Consider the following 22,621-nt stretch of genomic DNA (forward strand, 5'->3'; position numbering starts at 1 on the left):
AGGGAAGTCACTGCAACACCACTCCACTGCTCTTGCAGCTTTGCACCCACTTGCCCACAGTGTGGTCATCCAGGGCACAAACCTGGGTCTTTGCACCATGTGCAAAGATGTGTGAGTTCTATTAGGTGAGCTACCTGCCAGCTGATTCCCTACCGTGTGTGTGTGTGTGTGTGTGTGTGTTTTCCCAGAGCACTGCTCAGCTCTGGTTTATGGTGGTGTGATTGAACCTGGGACTTTGGAGCCTCATGCATGAAAGTCTCTTTACATAAACTAATTTCCCCTGCCCATCTAGTAAAGTTTTAATGTCAATTTATTTTGGGTCATGGAGATAGCATGATGGTTATGCAAAAAGATTTTCAGTGGGCTGGGCATTGGCACACCTGGCTAACTGCACATAGTACTGAGTGCAAGGATCTGGGTTCGAACCCCCCCCCCAACCCCAAACTGCAGGGGGGGAACACTTCACAAGCAGTGAAGTAGGTATGCAGGTATTTATCTCCCCCCCTCTATTTCTTCCTCTCCTCTCAATTTCTCTCTGACCTATCAAATAAAATGGAAAAGATGGCCACTAGGAGAAGTGGATTTGCAGTGCTGGCACCAAGCCCCAGTAACAATCCTGGAGGCAAGAAAAAAAAAAAAAAGATTTTCATTCCTGAGGCTCTGAGGTTTCACCTTTCATTCCCAGTACCACCATACACCAGAGTTGAGCAGAACTCTTGTAAAAATAAATAGATAAATAAACAAAATTACCCTAATTCTTGTATCACTAGCAATCCCCCTACCACTTTGAAAACTGTCCTGCCATGATGTCTGAAAACTCTTTGTGATGAAGAACACCTGAGCCAAGAAGACTGGGTCAGCATATCCCAGCATAATCATGCTTCCTGAACCATCCAAATACATCCACCAGGCCAAAGAAAGGAAGAAAATCACACCGAAATTGCCCTACCCATTCAATGTGGTGGGGGGCAGGCTCAAACCTGTATCATGTACATGGCAAAGCAGCACACTATCCAAGTGGACTATTTAAACCCACCCTCCAAACACACACACTGACAAACACAAACACAACAAATTTAAACCTTGATTACTCCCCCCAACTCTGGGTGAAGCAGGGGAGCATGGCATGGTAGTGACAGACTCAGCTCTATGGGAGAGAAGTGACACACTCAGCTTCAAGAGATTTGCAGGTCTCAGACCTTGCTTTCCCACAGATCCACTGTGATCTGGAAACCCACTAATCTCCTGGGACTTCGGTTACCTCATCTGCAAACTAGAAATAATCACACCTTCCTTAACCATCTCACAGTCATTAGTGAGATAAACACTGCCAAAAGTAGAAAGTACTATGTAAGCATCAGCCTCTGCTGTCATTAGCACCGGTAAGGGTTCCCAGGAGTATGGTCGTGAAGCCAAAATGTTTCTTCAGTTGGCTGTTCTTTCTCAGCAACCTTCTGAAATGAGGCATGTCTTCAGCAAAAGTTCCAGGAATTCATTTGCTAAGCACCTCGTGAAGTAAGGGTTGTCTCCCACCAAATATAACCAAGCACTATTAGTCCTACTCTGGATCCCTCTGTTTGTGCAGGGGCCTGGCATTGAGCTAATCATCCGTTTCCTGCTGACATGCCTCTTCTTCCAATAATGATTTCCTCTCCTCCCATGCTGAGCCCTTCTCCTACCCAGCCTAGTCCCACCTCCACAACCCCAACTTCTGTCTAACCTTGATGAATATAAAAACCAATCTCCATGTTTCTTTAATCTTTGTATTCCAAGGAGCAATCTTGGATCAAGGTCAATACAAATAGAGACGTAAACTGCTCAAATGCTAAATTGCACTTGTTTCTGGCAGCTTCATCACACAAACTTGTCCTGCTACCCTGTTCCTGCCTCACCATGTTCCATCAGACAGACCTGGAAGTGGTTTTGTTTGTTATCTGGGGAATCTGTGGGTTCAACCTTGTCTGAGTCTGATGCCAGATGTGCTTTTCAGATTCAGACGCAGACAGGAGGAGCACTGGTCTATGAGGCAGAAACCTGTATCTAGGGCTGAAACCATGCCTGGTCACACTACGTGTTTAGCAGATGTTTGTCAATAAGCATGTGAAAAGATGAATAATTTCAAACCTTGAGCTCCCTCTAATTTATTTTGGGCGTGTCACTATATTTCTGGTTTCAACATCCTCATTACAAAATCAGATGGTTCCTCAAAGAGCTCTGGGCAATTTACTCTTTAAGATTTATTTATTATTTGAGAGAACAGAGAGAAATTGAGAAAGAAAGGGGATAGAGAGGGTAAGAGAGACAGAGAGACACCTGCAGCACTGCTTCACCACTTGTGAAGTTTTCCTCCAGCAGGTGGGAGCCAGGGGCTTGAATCTGGTTCCTTGAACATGGTACCATGTGCACTTAACCAGGTGCACTACTGCCCAGCCCCAAAACAATACATATCTCCACCAAATTTATCACTGGGGGCTCAGTGCCTAAACAATTCTGCTTCTCCTAGTGAACATTTTTTTCCCTTTAGTTAGAGGGTGAGAGATAGAGACAGAGAGGGAGAGCAAGATAGAGATAAAATGGAAGATACCACAGCACTGCTCCACTGCTCATGAGGTTACCCCTGTGCAGGCATTTCCATGTAATCAGGAGTTCAAACCAGGGTCTTTGTGCATGGTAATATGTACACTGTACTGAGTGAACTACTGCTTGTCCCCTCAAAATTCTTTTGTTTTTTCTGTAGTTCTGTATTCTGCCCAGCATCACTCAATATCTGGAAGGACTCACCACCTCTTTTAGATCTGTATCTGGGTGTGTGTGTGTGTGTGTGTGTGGGGGGGGGGTCCAGTTGATACTTTCTGTGAGTAGTAATGAGGTGGTGCTCCTGGCCTTCCCAGGACTTGTTCTGATCCTAAGGTCAGTACTGCCACCTGCCTTCAGAGTTTAGGTGGAAGGAGGCCTTTGAAGTCTAGTTCAGATCTCCTGGACATTTTACAGGCTAGTGCCTTTCAGTCCAAGATCCCATCCTCCCTGTTCTGGCTGATGCATTTGTAGAAGACGCTTAAATCTTTACATTTATCACAGGGAGTTAACTGTCACAGGATTTGTCCACCTTGGGGACACTACCTCACAGCCAGAAGCAGGTTGCTTTCTGTTTTAATTTATTTTTTTAACCAGTGTATTGATCAGCTCTGGCTTATCGTGGTGCTGGGGATTCAATGTGGAACCTTGAGCCTTAGTCTATGAATGTCATTTTACATAACCAAAATGCTGTCTCTCTAGCCCTCACTTTGTCCCAGGCTTCAAACTTTTATCAACCCCCTCACCCCTTCCCCAGACTACAGGCTTATCTGCTAGCTCATTTGGACAGCAGAGAGGCTGAATGTGCTCAACCACAAAGAATGAGCAAGGACCTTCCTCACCCAGGCTGTGTCTGCCCATAATTCAGGTACCTCCTCGAAGAAGACTTCCATTATCTGTTATAAAATACTTCAAATAGAAAGTAGTTTAGGGGCCGGGTGATGGTACACCTGGTGGAGCGCTCATGTTACAGTGCCCAAGGACCCAGGTTTGAGCCTCTGGTCCCCACCTGCAGGGGGAAAGCTTTGCAAGTGGTGAAACAAGTCTGAAGGGATCTCTCTGTCCCTCTACCTCTCTATCTCCCTTCCTCGTCTCAATTTCTGTCTCTATCCAATAAATAAAGATAATTTTTTTAAAAAAAAGAAAAAGTACTTTATATTTGAACACCAGTATGCAACTTTCATCAAGGGAAGACGAATGCAGTTTCTGAATAAGCTTCACTGAAGGAATTGTCAGATTCTCTGCCTTGAATGGCCTACAGTCCATCTGTATAAACATACCAACTACTTAGAAAAGTCAAGTCACAGTGAATACTTAGATAAGGATATAAGGTAGCCTGCTTCTATATACTGCCTTGGTAAAATAAGACAATACAGGAAAACAGTTATTGGGGAGCCTTTATATAGGTCAGATGCAAACATCGGTCTGTTTCCTTTCCCTCCATTCATTCTCTTTCCAAGGCTGAGACAACCCACACTAGATCTGTGGCAGGACTGCCTAATCTGAACAAGTATTTCAGTCCCATTCTCTAGAGTATCCACAGGTTGACAGAAAGCTACAGAGCAGGACATAGCACCCAATTCTGTCCACACTGCAGGCTCCTGACCCCATGAGGTCAGTGCACATGCACATGAATGGCTGATACTCCCTCTCCCCCAGGCTGCACAGACCTTATCCCACCTCCAGCTTCATGTGCAGAACACACACATCATGCATTGTGAGGATGGATAAGAAGCTACACCATGATGAAACCATGGTAGAGGCCTAATTAGGAAGCAGACATGTGAGTACATAGAGGTCAAAAAGTGACAGATTCACCGTTGGCCTAGGAAGCACCATCAAGTCATGGGCCTGGGGAGGCGAGGAAAGGCCCAGGGCTAACTTTGTCACTTATCTGCGTAGCTGCCAGGTTCTTGTGCTCAGTTCTGAGTCCATCTTTACATGATAATGCCACCATTTTTCTCCTGATGAACCAATCCCCGCACTTCTTGTATTTAATCAGCATCTGAAGCAACCCTATCTCCCTCTCCTCCTCCTCCGCCTTCAGGAAGATAAAGAACATGCATTCTCTACGAAGAAAGAGGACTGGGCAACAAATAACCGAAAAAGAGTCAGAACAACTTCACTGACCCTGTTTACCACAGCAGGCAATGGGCCTGGACATGGGAGGCATTATCATCTCTCTCATTTTTTATGAGAGAGATGATAATGAGGATGAGAGACATAAAGAGATACAAGGAAAGGAAGACACCCAAAGCACAGCTTTACTGCTCATGAACCTCCCCCAAGGTGGGGCCTGAGGCTAGAACCCAGGTCTTCCCACATGGTAACATACAGGCTTCATGCCGCCACTATATATATATATATATATATATATATATATATATATATATATATATATATATATATATATATATATATATATATTATATTATATATATATTATATATATATAATATATATATATTAAGGAAATTGAGAGGAGAGAGGAGATAGGGAGGGAGGGTGAAAGGGAGGCTAAAAGGGAGGGCAGGAAAGTAGAAGAGAGAGAGAAATGTACCTACAGCACTGTTCCACTATTCCTGAAGCTTCTCTGCTGCAGGTGGCGACCAGTGGCTTAAACTCCTTGCTCACTATAATGTGTGCACTCTATCAGGTGTGACACCCAGACCCTCCCCTCTGTTGGTATGCATGAGACCCCTTCTGTTTCATTTGGTTTAAATCCCCCTGCTTAACACTATTCTATTTACATAACCACTTCATTCTATTTACATAACCACTGTTAACAAGTTCCTCCCTCCCTCCAGGGCATTTGTGGTTCAGTGATAGGATTCTCGCCTAATCTGCCCCCTCTTTGTCACACTCTGATTTTCGCCAGTCACTTTTCTCTCCACCCTCTCTATGTCACATCCTGTTTCCACCCTACTTGGCAAGTATATATAAAGACAGCATTGTGAGTTGTACTGTACTGTACTTTGAGTTTAACTTAGCTCGTCTTAGATTGTGCTGCGTCCTGCATGAATAAAGAGATACTGCCTACAGCTCAACCATGAGTCCCTGGTCTTCTGTTACCCGCCTGTGAAGCCAGCCCGGTGAAAACAACATAACCCATCGAAAACAACACCCCTCCTCCAGTATTATACTCTTATCTCAAAGACATAAGCACCAGATGCAGAACACAGGAAGCAATGGGGTGAAGATAAGTTGACTTCTTCAAGACAGCTGGGATCCTTCCTCAGCCACACCCCCCAGATCTTCACTGAAATGCTCTGTTCTTGGAGCAGGAGGCTCACTCACCAGGCCAGTGCAACCCATTGAACCATGCAAGAAAGAGTGCATGAAAGGGCAGCAATGCAAAAAACAAAGACACGTCTCAGTGCAGAACACTGATTTGTCTCAGGGAGGCCTGGCAGTTGTGGGTTTGAAAATGTGCACAGCACGACCACAGGGCTCTAACCCTTAAATGTAGACCACAGAGAGGCACAAGCAGGGACTCTATTTTGTCCTCTGTTCATTCATTCTCCTTCTCCTCCACTACAACCAAAAGAAGGTCACCAATTGCATAGGCATGGCTGGGGCTCCTGTTTCTGCTTGGTGATTCTCCCCCCCCCCCCCCCGGAATATGCATTGACTCCAGTGAAAACACTCAGTCTTCCTGGAAAATGTTATAGTCTCTCATGTCTCAACTGAAAACTGTGTGGCCTCCATTGGACCCTAGGCATTCTGCCCAGCTCTGCGGCTGCTCTCCCATTCTACTGCCTGTCTTCTTGGGCCTTCATATGCACAGATAGTGCTTAGTGACTTGCAGGCTCTAACCCCCTGGAGGGCAGGGATTGCCTTTCTTGTTTTCTATCTTCAGAGATTATCGAGATTATCTGGCACTATACGGTGAGCAGTGCATGCAGGGACACAGCAGATGATCAATAATGAATGAATTAAGCAAAGCCTCAATGGAAAAACACTGAGGTACAGCTCAATTCTGACACTATTGGAGGGCACTTATCTGAGACACGTCCTTTTCCCCTTGGGTGGGCATCCAAACCACCACCACCACCCTACCCACACACACATAAACATCCCAGGCTCATCTTTCATTTCAAAGGCTTGGATCAGTGGGTCCCCAAGGACAAAGACAAATCAAAGCTTTTAATAAAAAATAAGTTAATAACAAGAAAAAGGGGACAGAGTAAAGTAAACTACAATTGGTTTGAAATAATTAATTTACCCTAGGAGAGAAATGTAATATTCATTGATAAGCATAATGTAATAGCTTAATAAGGAATGAGATCTTTTTTTTTTCAAATGAGATAGAATGAGGGCTCTCTATGCAATGTTATTTTCTATTATGAATCAGACTATATAATTCTACAAGGCCATATGATTACTCATAATTATTTCTTCTTGAACTATATTACTAAAACTTCTGAATTTTCAATTCTTTTCTTCTATATAAAAAGCCTACTGCATGGGACTCCTCCAACTTAGAATCGTTTTGACAGAGGATATTATGACCTGAGAAAGATACTCTACTAAAGATCTAATTTCTCTAATTGACTAGTATTTCTCAGAACTGCTGGAATAAAGTTGTATAATAGGCTTTTCCCTGATACAGATTTCTTGCCATCTATGCAAGAAGATTTCTTAATGTGACAGTTTCCACAACAGTTATTGGAAAGAAAAAAAAAAAAACAACCTTTAGATAGAAGCCTACCAAGTATAACTTAACTACCCTAAGCATTGAACCCATGTAAGTTCTATTTACTTAAGATATTTAAATACCATAAAGTGCAAGGACCAGCATTAAGGATCCCGGTTTGAGGCCCCGGCTCCCCACATGCAGGGGAGTTGCTTCACCAGCGGTGAAGCAGGTCTACAGGTATCTATCTTTCTCTCCCTCTCTCTGTCCTCCCCTCCTCTCTCCATTTCTCTCTGTCCTATCCTATCTCTGTCCTAACAAGGATGACATCAATAACAACAACAATAATAACTATAACAATAAAACAACAAGGGCAACAAAAGGGAATAAATAAATATTTTAAAAGATTTTAAAAAATAATAAAAATATATTTAAATACAGTTAAAATTTTAAAACTAGACATTCTGAGCCAGATTTTCACAAAATGTACTTTCAGTAAGTAATTAAGAATTTTCTTTTTTTAAAAAAATATTTTTATTTATTTATTAATGAGAGGGATAGGAGAGAGAAAGAACCAGACATCACTTCAGTACATGTGCTGCCAGGGATCGAACTTAAGACCTCATGCTTGAGAGTTCAACACTTCATCCATTGCGCCACCTCCTGGACCAAAGTAATTAGAATTTTCTATAGCATTTCTATAAGAATTTCTGAGCTTATACAAGTCTTCATGTATATCTCTGTTTTAACAAGTTAATTTTGAAGAATAAGCAAAATTGGCAAACCTTCACTAAGGTGACTTAGGAAATATTATGTGCAACTGACATGACAGAAACACACATGAGACTCCTAGGAAAAATTACATGCCAACAAATGAGAAGAAAGAAGGATAAATTTCTTTTTTTTACAAAGACCAAATCACAAAATAATAGATAAATTTAGCAGACCAATAGTAAGCAAGAAGAAAGAGCTAATAGTTAGAAAATTCCCAATATGGAGCTAGGAGATAGTTCACTCAGTAGAGCAGCACACTTTACCATTAAAGAAACTGTAGACCTGGGTTCAAGCCCCTGGCATCACAGGAGAACACCATACATGGCCCCAAGGAGATTTTCATGAACAGTGGAGTGATGCAGTGCTGTCTCTCCTCTTTTTATCTCTCCCTTTTACTCCCTCCGTTCTGCTCTATCTCTCTCTGAAATTGAAAGGGAAAACAAAAAAGAGTACATCGGGAGCAGTGAAACTGCACAAGTATAGGTCTGGCACCAGAAAGTAAATAAATAAAAACAAAATCTGCCATTAAATAAAGGTCCAGCACCAGATGGTGTCACAAATAAATCCAATCAGATGTTTAAGGAAGACAGAACACAGATCTTTCAGGGCCGGGTGGTAGTGCAATGGGTTAAGCGCACCTGGCGCAAAGCGAAAGGACCAGCATAAAGATCATGGTTAGAGCCATGCCTCACCTCCACCCCGCTTCCCACCTGCAGCGAGGGTCACTTCACAAGCAGCAAAAAAGGCCTACAGGTGTCTTTCTCTCCCGCTCTCTGTCTCTGTCCTCCCGTCCTCTCTCAATTTCTCTCTGTCCTATCCAACAAGAATGACAGCAATAACTAACAACAATAAACAACAAGGGAAACAAAAAGGGAAAAGTAGCCTGTAATTCTTGGCCTTTTGGATCTCTTCTGTGCTGAATATTCTGTCTATGTCCTCTCCCCATTTTTGGATGGGGTTATTTGTTTTCTTGTTGTTGAGTTTGGCAGGCTCTTTATATATTTTGGTTATTAGCCTCTTGTCTGATGAATGGCATGCAAAGATCTTCTCCCATTCTGTAAGGGGTCTCTTGGTTTGGGTAGTGGTTTCTTCTGCAGCACAGGAGCTTTTTAATTTGATGTAGTCCCTATAGGTTTATGTTTGCTATAGTCTTCTTTGGAACTGGATTCATTTCATTGAACATGTCTTTAAAATTTATGCAGAAAAGAGTTCTGCCAATATTTTTCTCTAAGTATCTGAGAGTTTCTGGACTAACATCCAAGTCCTTGATCCACTTGAAATTTACTTGTGCATTTGGTGAAATATAGTGGTTCAGTTTCATTCTTCTGCATGTTTCAACCCATTTTTTCCAACACTATTTGGTGAAGAGACTCTGATTTCCCCATTCAATAGTCTGGGCACCTTTGTCAACGATTAGATGTCCATAGGTGTGGGGGCTTACTTCTGGGCTCTCAATTCTATTCCACTGGTCAGTGTGTGTATTTATGTTCCAAGCAATCAATTTTGATTACAACTGCCATAATACAGTTTGAGATCTGGGAGTGTGATGCCTCCAGTTTTGTTCTTTCTTCTCAAGATTGTTTTGGCAATTCTAGGTCATTTTCTGGTTCCAGATAAGCATTTGTAGCATTTGTTCTATTCTCCTAAAAATGTATTTGGGATCATGATAGGGATAGCATTAAATTTGTATATGGCTCTGGGTAGTATATTCATTTTGATGATGTTAATTCTTCCAACCCATGAACATGGAATATCTTTCCACTTCTTTGTGTCTTTTTCAACTTCCTTGAGAAGTGACTCATAATTTTCAGTACAAAAATCTTTCACTTCTTTAGTTAGGTTTATTCCTAGATATTGTATTGTTTTTTGTTGCTATAGTAAAAGGAAATGATTTCTAGGTTTCAACTCCTTCTAACTTAGTGTTTGCATAGAGGAATGCCACTGATTTTGAATGTTAATTTTATAGCCTGACACATCACTGTATTGCCTGGTGATTTCCAAAAGCTTCTTGCTGAATTCCTTAGGTTTTTCTATGTATACTATCATGTTTTCTGCAAATAGGGAGAGTTTGACTTCTCGTCAGATCTGTATCCTTTTAATTCCTTGCTCCTGCCTCATTGCTATGTCAAGAACTTCCAACACTATGTTGAATAGTAATGGTGATAGTGGGCAGTCCTGTTTAGTACCTGATCTGAGGGGAAATGCTTCCAGTTTTTCACCATTGAGTATGCTGTTGGCTTAGGTCTGCTATATGTATACTCCACTATCTTGAGGAACTTTCCATCTATTCCCATTTTTTGTAGTGTTTTGATCATAAAGAGATGTTGTATTTTATCAAAGGCTTTCTCTGCATCTATTGATATGACCATGAGGTTTTTGGTCTTGCTTTTATTGATGTGGTGGATCACGTTGATTGATTTATGTATATTAAATCAACCTTGCATCCCTGGGATAAACCCCACTTGATCACGATGAACAATCTTTTTAATATACTGCTGTATCCAGTTGGCTAGAATTTTGCTCAATATTTTAGCATCTATGTTCATCAGAGATATTGGTCTGTAGTTTTCCTTTTTGGTTGTGTCCGTGTGCTTTTGGTATCAGAGTAATATTGGCTTCATAGAAGCTGGAAGGGAGTATTCCAATGTCTTCAATTTTCTGCAAGACTTTTAAAAGTAGAGGTATTAATTCTTCCTTGAAGGTTTTGTAGAATTCATTTGTAAAACCATCTGATCCAATACTTTTATTCTTGGGAAGGTTTTTGATAACTGTTGTCAGTTTCATTAGCTGTGATGGGCCAGTTTATGTTATCTAGTTCCTCTTTACTTACTTTTGGAAGTTCGCAGGTATCTAGGAAATCGACCATTTCTTCTAGGTTCTCTAGCTTGGTGGCATATAGTTGTTCATAGAAATCTCACATGATATGTTGAATTTCTGTGGTGTCTGTTGTGATAACTCCTCTTTTATTTATGACCCGATTTATTTGGGTCTTCTCCCTTTTTTGTTTCGTGAGTTTGTCGATTTTGTTCACTCTTTCGAAGAACCAACATTTACTTTCGTTGACCTTTTGTATGGTTTTCTTATTTTCAATGTTATTGATTTCTGCCCTAACTTTAGTGATTTCTGTCCTTCTGGTTGTTTTAGGGTTCCTTTGTTCGTATTCTACTTCTTTAAGATGTGCTATCAGGTTGTTTATTTGTGCTTTTTCTTGTTTCCATATGTATTTGTATGGCTATGAACTTCCTTCTCAGTACTGCCTTAGCTGTGTCCCAAATATTTTGATAGCTTGTGTCTTCATTTTCATTGAACTCTTGAAACATTTTGATTTCTTCCTTTATTTCCTCTTGGACCCAATAGTTGTTAAGGAGTGTACAGTTGAGCTTCCACATTTTGGGACTCTTACTAATCTTTTATTGATGGTTAAGTGTTAGTTTAATTCCACTGTGGTCTGAGAAGATGCTTGGGATGATTTCAATGCTCTTGAATTTGTTGATGCTGTTTTTGTGGCCTAACATATGGTCTATCCTTGAGAATGACCCATGTGGACTTGAGTAAAATGTATATTCCAGTTTCTTGGGATGAATGACTCTGACAATGTCCAATAGTTCTAGTTTATCTATCTCTTCATTTAGCTCCCTCATGTATTTATTGATTTTCTGCCTGAATTACCTGTCAAGTTGAGTGACTGGGGTGCTGAAGTCCCCTACTCTGACTGTGTTGCTGTTAATGTATTGCTATAGCTCTTTCAGTAGATGTTTGATGTATTTAGATGGCTTCTCATTAGGTGCATAGATGTTAATAATTATTAAGTCTTCTTGATTGACTGATCCACTGAGCATTAAGTAGTGTTCATCTCTATCTTTTTTTATATTATTTGTTTTAAAGTTTATCATGTCAGATACGAGAATAGCTGTTCTTGCCCTTTTTTGTGGGTCACTGGCTTGTATGATAGTTTTCCATCCTTTCACTCTGAGTCTGTGTTTGTCTTGTCGAGTTAGGTGAGTTTCCTGTAGACAGCATATTGTTAGGTTGTGTTTTCTGATCTATCTTCCTACCCTTTGCCTCTTAATAGGTGAATTCAGGCCATTGACATTTATTGATATCAAAGATTGAAGATATTTTTACACCATTCTTGTAGATATTTAGAATGTTCTGATGTATGGCATGTTTATGGTGCTCTGCCTGTTTATAGGAGACCTTTCATTACTTCTTTCAGGGCAGGCTTGGTGATAGTTGATTCTTTCAACTGTTGCTTGTCTGAGAAGGTTTTCATGTCTCCATCTAGTCTGAATGACAGTCTAGCAGGATACAGCAGTCTTGGTTGAAATCCTTTCTCATTAAGCACTCATAGATATCTTGCCATTCTCTTCTGGCCTGTAGTGTTTGTGTGGAGAAGTCTGCTGTTAATCTGATGGGTTTTCCTCTGTAGGTGACTCTTTGTTTTTCTCTTGCAGCCTTCAGGATCCTTTCTTTATCCTTACTCCTTTCCATTCTAAATAGGATGTGTCTTGGTGTCTTTAAATCTGGGTTAAGTCTGTTTGGGACCCTCTGGGCTTCTTGAACCTTTATGTCTTTGATGTTTTCTAGACTAGAGAAGTTCCCAGCTACTATGTCCTGAAGAATGCTTTCTTCCCCTCCCTCTCTTTCTTCCTCTGGTAAACCAATATGCATATATTATTTCTTTTGAAGGCATCCCATAGGTCTCTGTTGTTGTTTTCAGTATCTCAATCTCTTTTTAAGATCTCTTACTTCATTTTTAGTTGTCTCTAATTGTCCTCAATCTTGCTAATTCTGTCTTCAGCCTCATTTATTCTATTCTCTCTCGCCTCTACTGTTTTCTGGAGTTCATCTATTTTGTTACCGTGTTCTGATACTGTTTTAGCTTGTTCAGCTTGTTGTATTCTTAGCTCAGCTATTTCAGCTTTCATCTCTCTCTCTAATAACCTTGAGATAATGAGTGTTTTCTTCCAGAGTCTCATTTGTTGTTTCTGCATTTCTGATGACAATTCTTTCAAACTCTTTACTCACCCCTGTGATTATTACCTTAACTAGTGTTTGGATGTTGATCTCATTATTTTGTACTTCAACCTATGGGGCCTTTTAGCTGGACTCTTGTCCTGGCTCATTTTTCCAATATTTCTTCTTGTTGGTTTAACTATTTTATATACTATGTTATGAGGTCCCTCTCTCAGTACTTTTCAAATTACTGATCATGCTTGCCTGGATTGACTTGTGTCTAAGTAAATTAATTAAAGGGTTCACTGTTGTGGAAATTGACAGTTATTTTAATTTTATTTTAATCACTGAGTTGGAGCTCAGTGGCTTAAAAGCCTCTTTTGTTCTTTTTCTTCCCTGTAGGCTATGGGAACCTGAGGGCTTTTAAACTATAGGTAAGCTTTGTAGTTTACTCCCTGACTCCTGAACAAGAGATAATGCATGGTGGGGCAGAGAAAGCACAGTGGTTATGCAAAGAGACTCTCACAGCCTCACGGATAGGCCATAGAGGTATAGATCTTCTCCTCAGTTTCCTGATTAGTTTTCTATCCCCTGGTGTTAGCACAGGGCCTCCCTGCCACTACTCCAGATTCTGAAGGCAGTGGCAATAGAGACTCACAGTTGCATTTGGTGAGTCTTAGGGGAGTCCTCTCCTCCTTCAACCATCTTTTTGTTGGTGAAACAGACTGGAGGTAGTGTCTCAACTGGTAAACTGCTGGACTGTTACCAGCCACTTAATCTCTCTGTAGGCTCCTCTCTGTCCATGAACCACACGTGTTTGCACTCACTGGTGATTTGGTGAGTTCCTGAATTCATTCTAGTCCTGTCTTGTTGTGGTCCCAGGTAGTCTCCTTTGGTATTCTTAGTTGACCCAGGAGGGGAGAGGAGAGGAGAGAAACACAGCTGCTGCTGCTCTGTAGCCCTGCCTCCGGAAATCACCTATTTCAACTTTTAAGAATACACTGGACACAGCCTACTCAGTCAATTTCACAGCTTCCTAATGCATCACAAATTGTAGACCACCAAATGCTGACCTATAGCAATCAACTGAAATTGGCTGTTCTATGCTCAACTGAGAAAACATAAACCTAGAGTGTAACAGCAGCAAAGCAGCCAAGTAAGAGTTCCAAAGACATTCTTAAACTATGCACATTTAACTGGATTTAGAACAGCTTATAATACTAATACCCAAGGGAAATTAACTTAATTTTGCATCTTATTACTATCAACAAAAAATTATGGGCTTTATAAGAGAGGTTGATAGCTTACTGGGAAGCTTCACAATCAATGAAGCAGTGCTACAGGTGTCTCCTTCCCCCCCATCCTTTTCAATTTCTCTCTGTCCTATCAAATAAAAATGAAAAAAAAAATGACTGAGGGACAGGTGAATTCATTGTGCAAGTACCAAGCCTCAGCGATTATGCTGATGGCAAAAAAAAAGATACTTGATTAATTTTTCTAGACATAATTTGCCATAGGACACTATTTGTACAACCTTCCTATCTACCTGGAATCCATCATCTCATGAACAAATAGTAAATGCTTTCTGAGAGCAGCAGTGTGCTGGAGTTATAGTGGAGGGTGGTATGGTGTCACTTATTAAGCCACTGAATCTGGTAAAGACCATAGACAGAAACATGGTCAAGTCCCAGGCCAAGGGTCCTATATAAGAGGCACTTAGGGGAATTGAGTTGGAGTTCAGAGAAGAGATGGTGGGAGAGTGGACTGAGCTTCAGGGGCAAGAACTATGGCCAGGTGGGAGAAAGAGGAGGGGCTGAAGGAGAAAGGAGAGTGAGGGGATTAGCAAGCAGAAGAGAATCATGGGAATGGGGACAAAGGGGCAAGCTCTGCCTCCAGTTTGGCTGGAGGGGAGAAGAGTGAGAGGTCAACACATAGGAAGAAGTAAGAATCAGTGTGGATACCAGGCTTCAGGTGATTAGAAAGATTTGTCTGGAAGTGCAGTGGTAGGGCAGCAGTGTGAGGGAGGGGCTCATCACAGCAACTCCACAAAGGGGACAGGACATGCCCCAAGGCCTCAGTACCACAAATAGTGCAGGTATCATACACCAATAGCACCAGGACACCAACAGAGCAAAATGGTGTTCCAATTAATTTCCCCAAAGCTTTATGTAGCACAGCTTTAATGTAGCAGTGGATTCTGTCTCTAATACTGAGTTCTCTGTTGTCAGCAGAGTCATACCTAGAAAATTTCTGGGGTTTTTTGTTCTTTTTCCGAATTTTCTGCAAAACACTCTCACCCCCCAGCCTAGGTCCTCTTCCACCTTCATGCACCAGGACCTGACCACCCCCACCTCCCTCACTCCCAAGTCCTTTGCTTTGGGGCAATACAACAAACTCTAGTCCAAGGTCTACTTTGTGTTTCCCCTTCCTGTGCTTATTTCTCAACTTCTGTCTATGAGTAAGAGCATCCCATATTCATTCTTTATGTTAAGGAAACCTTCCTTCCCACTCAACTGATTTAAGTTCTCTTGTTCAGATTCTATTTATTCTTTGTTCATCAAGGAAGGTTCTGATGAAGTAGTCAACTCACCACATGACTAATATAGAGAAGAATGTGTTGACAGAAGACTTTACCATTCCTGTCACTAGAAAGGCTATTTCCCAAATCAGTGTTTATACTGGCCTTTTACTGATACTTGCCCACCAGACATGGGTAATTTTGGTTCTACATTTCTTTTTCTTTCCATTTAACAAGAGGATCAGAGCACACTTTAGCATACGAGATGTCAGGGATCACACTTAGGACCTCATACATGCAATGAATGAGCTCTGTATCTGAGCTACCTCCTTGTAGACCAGGTATATACTTCTAGCAACATGTGCCTTGTCAACCTTTGGTGTGCTGGTAAGGTGCACGGCACAGCAGGGAAGGGGTTCTCAACCCTACCTGCATGTGAGAAGTACCTGGAAGCTGCTGGAAATACAAAAGAACCTTGAGTAGTGGGTAATGGAGATCTAGAGGCACTGACTTCTCTACACATATAACTTGTGTTTTCAATTCTCCTGAGATGACATTTTCATCACACACACACACACACACACACACACACACACACACACACACACACACGCGCGCGCCAGAAAGAGACACAGACTATGGCATCACAGCTTCTCCTAGTGCTGTAGCACTCCCATGTGGTGGCAGGGCTCAAGCCAAGGTGTGTGCGATCTTCTAAGCTGCTTTTTGTCACATACTAGAATCCTGTCGTCAAAGTTCAGAGTGCCAGTATGCTGGGCTAGCTTCGCAGCGGGAGACAGACGACCAGGGACACATGGCTGTGCGGAGAAGTAGTATTTCTTTATTCACGAGCGAATGGTTCAAAAAACTAGTCTAATCTAATCACAACCCAATTTTTTGTCCTGCCTCTCTCTCCTCCAGCTGAAGAGTCCGGAACTCAGGAAGTATGTAGGATAGGGGGCAAGGAGAAGGAAGAAGCGCTAAAAGGCAAAGGCTAAACCAAAATCTCCTGGAGGCAGGGGGAGTGAGACCAAACCAATGTAACAGAATGACCATGTAAATAGACCACAACGTCAAGCAATGTAACAGAAGGGATCCCAGAAGCAGAACTAGAAGCATACAACAGAATCCCATGGAAAAAAAAAGTTCTATACCTAGGAATGGGCACTTCCAGAGATGTTAAAACCTATCCACTGGGAAGAATGCATGAATCTTAATAATTTATGCTTCTTACACCTAAGCAGAGATGAAAAACATGTTGCAACACACTGGATGAAGGGATTTCTAATTCACTTAGATGAAGGATATTCAATTATGAGATTTTCTTTTATCTCCCTTTGGTAGAGGCTAGGGTTTTAAGCAGCTACTATTATTATTATTGTTTTTAGATAGAGACAATGAAGCAGAGAGAGAGACAGAGACCACAGCACCAAAACTTCCTTCACTATAGTGAGATAGTGGGTTGCACACACTACAAAGCAGCACACTACCCAAATAAGCTATTTCGTCAGCCCAAGTTTTACATTCTTAACCTCTTGTTGCTTTAAAAGAGAGGATTTTTTTTTTCATTCTGTAAAGAACCAGACAGTAAACAGTTTAGACTTTGCAAGTCAGAGACTCTCTGTCATATCCACTCAATCTTGCAACTACAGAACAAAAGCAGCCACAAATAATATACACCCAAGTGACTGTGCCTCCATTCTAATAAAGTTCAATTATGAAAACAAGTGATGGGCAGAATTTGCCCAGTGGATTGTCACTTGCTGATGCTTGTTCAGAATTATTAAAATAATTATAATTAGCATTCTGATTTTGTGCCTATTAACACAGAATTAGTAACAAAATATGACAATAAGCACAAAATCTGTACTCAAACTCGAGATCTTATTTTTTTTACTGCCATCGAGCTTATCACCTTTTATCAGAACCTCAAAACTTTGTTTATATTTAAACCATATGGATAAATCCATATGATTTCTGCCATTGAATATCACTGGCCACCCTCAAAGTTTCAATAATGGAGAAACTCCTCTCTATTTTTTATTTCAGTGTGGTGAGAGCCGAATTCAAACTTCTGTCAGGCACATGGCAAAACAAGAATACTATCTGAATGAGCCATTTTAATGGCCTGGTTTTAACAGAACCTCTCATACCACCACAGCAAACCACAGTGGGCTTTGGAAATACCATTCTGTCATCTTTCTTCTTCAATAGCAGGAAACGTCATAGGTTTTATTTTGGACTGGAGGAATGCCACTTCTGCTGCTTTTGAATACATCTATTCCCCCCATGCACATGGCCAACAATGTGCACAGGAGAATAAATAATAAATGTCTTCAAATACACAATGTGAAGCCTACAAGCTTTAGCAAAATAATATCTGTTTAGGTTGAGTCAAGGATCCTGCTACCAGCCATCATAACAGTCTTCTAATCTTTCAAAACACAAAATGAATAAAAGTCAGAAGGGTGAGACCAGGAGGCCAATGGGTAGCTCACATAGTACAGCATTCACCTGACTCTGTAAGAGACTAGGTTGAAGCCCCTGGTCACCACCTAGGAGCACCTACACAATGGAACCTCTCTAAGTGGTGGAGTGGTACTATATTGTCTTGCCTTTCACTCTCCCTCTTTGTAACTCACCCACCAACTACTGGAAAAAATATACATATAGGGGGCCAGGCAGTGGCACATTATGAGGGCACACATTATTATATGCAAAACATGGGCTCAAGCCCCCCCCTAACCCCCACCTGCAGGTAGTAAAGCATGTCTGCTCATGTCTTTCTCCCTTTTTGTCTCCCCTTCCCCCACCAATTTCTCTCTGTCCTACCAAATAAAATAGAAAGAAAAGAGGGGGGAGATGGCTGCTAGGAGTGGTAGATTCATAATGTTGGCAATGAACCCCAACAATAACCCTGGTGGTGATAAAAAAAAAAAAAAAAGGAAGAAAGGGAGGAATCCAACAAGAGTGGTGAGTTCCAGCAATAATCCTGGTACCAAAAAGGAAAAAAGAGGGAGAGATGGAGGGAGGGAGAAAGGGAGGGAGGGGAGGAAGGAAGGAAAATATGGCTTATGAAGAACTGAAAAGAAAAAGAAAGATGAGACCATTTACCACAGTGGACAAGATCCAGCAGGGATATCACTCTTAGTCTTATTATCACCACACAACATCTTTACCTAAAGCCTCTGCTACATAAAGTCCCTGAACCTGCAATGCCAAGAGTGATGGCATCCAGTGATGTGGAAACAAGCAGCAGCCTGAGCTCCTCACCTTTGAAGCACAGGGCAATTTATCTCAGTTGTCAAAGTTATCACCCTCCATTAACAAGGACCAGTGTGAGGCAGGTGGTCGCCCAGGGAGGAATTAAAATTTCAACCCAGATGTGCATATCTGAGCTCAGTTACCATGACTCCCTATTACAACTCCAGCCTGGACTTACTTGGAAGTGTTTTCAAGTATTCCTTTGACTTCATTCATCTCTTCTTTCCCAAAGTAGACAACGGTGAGATGGATTCTCCCATCCTGTTGGATGCACATCTCCCTAGGAAACAGAACATAAGTGTGTTTGATCCTGTCCTCAGAATAAAAGGCAATGTACAAACAAAATCACATAAGGGTCTTGACATAAACTCAGTGAACAGAGAAGAGGCACCAAGACCATTCAAACTAGCTGTTACAATAGCAGGCACTGTATTTATCTTACCAAGAAAACAATGAAATGAAAACAAACAGATCTGGTCAATGCAAACTCAGGTGTAAAGGGTTTCCCACCTGTCACAGGCTAAGTCCACTGGCATCACACAGTGCCATGAAAAGGAAACATTTCTTACATGTCATAAGAAGTCAATGAGGTTCGGAAGACAGGAGTCCCGATACAGAGTTCTGGTGGTAGGAATTGTGTGGAGTTGTACTCCTCTTATCCTATGCTTTAGTCAATGCTTCCTTTTTATAAATAAAAAAATTTTTTAAATAAGCTAAGGTTCACAGGGGCTAAGACTAGGCTCCTTGTCTATGACTTTTCTTGTGAATGTCAGACACAATTATTATGAAAGGGGGTAAGGAATAGAGGTAACAAGCTATGCTGTCAGTATGAATTCTAGAAAACCTCAGAAACACCCAGTGTCATGATTTCATTAATGAGAAGGCAGGAGTGGGGCTGCTGCATTTCACCTGCTCAAGCAGACACAATTAGCAATCACTGCTTCCTCTTCTCTCCCCGCTGGGATCTGAATATCTCAGCCATCTGGCTCCTCGAACTCCAGAGCCCCAGAAGTCCAGGGTAGGTTTCTAACTTCTGGACTGATCTAGAACTATTCTTTTTTTATTATTTATTTTATTTTAATTTGATTAGACAGAGATAGAGAGAAATTGAGGGGGGGAAGGGAGACAGGGAGAGAGACGGAAAGACACCCGTAGCACTACTTCACCGATCATGAAGTTTTCCCTCTGCAGGTGGGGACTGGAGGCTTTAACTCAGGTCCCTGCACATGGTATGCTCAACTGGGTGCACAACCACCCCGCCCCACCTAAACCTGTTCTTATAGCCACTGACATCTAGCAAATCTGCAAAGAGCCACTGCTGAGTGATTAGTTAATATATCCACATATTTAAGCGCATGTGGTGCAAAGCGCAAGAACTGGCATAAGGATCCCGGTTTGAGCCCCCGGCTCGCCACCTGCTGGGGATTTGCTTCACAAGTGGTGAAGCAGGTCTGCAGGTGTCTATCTTTCTCTCCCCCTCTCTGTCTTCCCCTCCTCTCTCCGTTTCTCTCTGTCCTATCTAACAACAACAGTAGTAACTACAACAATAATAAAAAACAACAAGGGCAACAAAAGGGAATAAATATTAATATATATACACACATATGTGTATAAATAAACATATATGTGTAGGCACGTGTATATATGTAAACCTGTGACCATGGAGGCTTGTGTATGCATATGTGTGTATGCATAATTTTAACAGTTCTCTGGGAGGAAGTCAATGGGAAGATCCTATTAGTGAAACGGTAGTCTGTGTTTCCTTGCATTTTGCTCCATTTGTCTTTGTGTTGGCTTGTCAATCTTTTTTTTTTACTTTTTTTTTTTTTGCCTCCAGGGTTATTGCTGGGCCTCAGTGCCTGCACCATGAATCCACTGCTCCTGGAGGCCATTTTTCCCCCTTTTGTTGCCCTTGTTGTTGTAGCCTTGTTGTGGTTATTATTGTTATTGTTGATGCCGTTTGTTGTTGGATAGGACAGAGAGAAATGGAGAGAGGAGGGAAAGACAGAGAGGGGGAGAGAAAGATAGACACCTGCAGACCTGCTTCACCACCTGTGAAGTGACTCCCCTGCAGGTGGGGAGCCGGGGGCTCAAACAGGGGTCCTTACCGTGGGTCCTTGTGCTTTGTGCCATGTGCGCTACTGCCCGACCCCCTGCTTGTAAATCTTTCAATAACACTCTATAATAATACCTTTTCAGAAATGTCAAAGTTCTTAATTTGCAATGGTCAGTTTCTTTATTGTCACCAGAGTTATCATGAGGGCTTTGCAGCTGGACACTGAATCCACTGCTCCTGGTGATCTTTCTTTTTTCTTTTTTTCTTTCTTCCTTTTATTTGATAAGACAGAGAGAAGCAGAAGAGAGGGAGGATATAGAAAAGGAAGGACAGGGGTGGGGGGTGGCAATAGAGAGAGAACGCGCGAGAGAGAGGAAGAGAAAGAGAGACAAAGTGTTAGTTGTAGCACTGCTAGACTGGTCATAAAACTCCCTACAATTAGGGACTGAAGGCTTAAACCCAGATCCTTGTGCACTGCAGTGTGCATGCTCAACCAGATACACCATCACACAGCCCAACAGTTCAAAGATCAATCTAATCACTGCATTTTTCGAGGGGGGGACTATAAATAACTTATTTATTGATAAACATCTCTGCATTATTTATTCACTTATCTGCAGGGTTTATATGGCTTAGGTTTATTTTACTTGTAATTAGTGGTTTAATAAGTTTAATTAGTGATTTATAAGTTTGTAAGTTACAGAGTATCACTTCCACACTGGACTTACCACCAAAGTTTTGTTCTTCTACTTAACCCCCAAACAACTACATATTGCTCACAAAATCTCAAGACAGTTTGATTAATTATTCTGTTTTATTTTTAAAAAAATCAGAAATAGTAGCTATTTTGTTGGGGCTGCTGGAGGGAAATTCAAAGCTAAAGATGATACAGTTCCTGACCTCCAGAAATTCACTTGAGAAATAAAATGGACTCTAATAAAATAATCACAGTCTTGTGACATTAATTTAAAAAATAGAATTCAGAAAGCATGCAAGTCTTTGGGGCTGAGATGTTTGGGGTTTGACAGATGAACTAGTCTAGGAAAGTAAAGGGGAGATGAAGAGACTTCCAAGTGAAAGAAATATCAGGGGAAACACATAGGGACTATGCGGAAAGTACCATGGTCCCTGATTCTTGCTTGTCAGAAAGATAGGAGCTGCCTCAGGTACCCAGGCTGATGGTACAACAGAGACCCAGGATGTGTGTAGGTATGCTTCAGCACCAAGGACCATCTCATAGCCCTGTCCCCACACACTGAGTCATCACCTACCAATTACAGAAAGCTTGACACAGGATGCTTTAACTTCCCTTTCTATTTTAGCAGGGTAAAATATAAACACTTTCTCTCTCTCTCTCTCTCTCTCTCCCCCCCTCTTGTATGCTTTAAAATTATGGGTGCAAGGGAGTCGGGCTGTATAGCTCAGCGGGTTAAGCGCAGATGGCGCAAAGCACAAAGACCGGCATAAGGATCCCGGTTTGAACCCCGGCTCCCCACCTGCAGGGGAGTCGCTTCACAGGTGGTGAAGCAGGTCTGCAGGTGTCTATCTTTCTCTCCTCCTCTCTGTCTTCCCCTCCTCTCTCCATTTCTCTCTGTCCTATCCAACAACGACAACAACAATAATAACTACAACAATAAAACAACAAGGGCAACAAAAGGGAATAAATAAATAAATAAATAAATAAAATAAAAAATTATGGGTGCAAGAAAAAAATCCATCTCAGAGGCATGAAAGGGTCACCCACTGAGTATGAGTAAAAAGCATTCCTGTGTCTCTGCTGGCATTTTACAAATCAATCCAAAGCACTTCTTGTTTTTAAGGAATCAAACAGAGATGTACTGAG

General features: G+C 41.5%; 1 protein-coding gene across 1 annotated transcript in view; it reads right to left on the bottom strand.

Annotated features, from left to right (window-relative positions):
* Positions 1-22,621, bottom strand: part of CSGALNACT1 (chondroitin sulfate N-acetylgalactosaminyltransferase 1) — a 108,582-nt gene that overhangs the window by 17,509 nt on the left and 68,452 nt on the right. The window contains exons 4-7 of the mRNA XM_060171495.1: positions 18,901-19,002; positions 4,457-4,643; positions 3,727-3,840; positions 3,417-3,470 (exon numbers count right to left, since the gene is read on the bottom strand). Of these exons, the coding sequence (XP_060027478.1) occupies positions 3,417-3,470; positions 3,727-3,840; positions 4,457-4,643; positions 18,901-19,002 (457 nt within the window). The remainder of the gene's footprint in view (positions 1-3,416; positions 3,471-3,726; positions 3,841-4,456; positions 4,644-18,900; positions 19,003-22,621) is intronic.

The sequence above is a fragment of the Erinaceus europaeus genome, chromosome 2 (genome assembly GCF_950295315.1).
Source record: "Erinaceus europaeus chromosome 2, mEriEur2.1, whole genome shotgun sequence".
NCBI lineage: Eukaryota > Metazoa > Chordata > Mammalia > Eulipotyphla > Erinaceidae > Erinaceus > Erinaceus europaeus.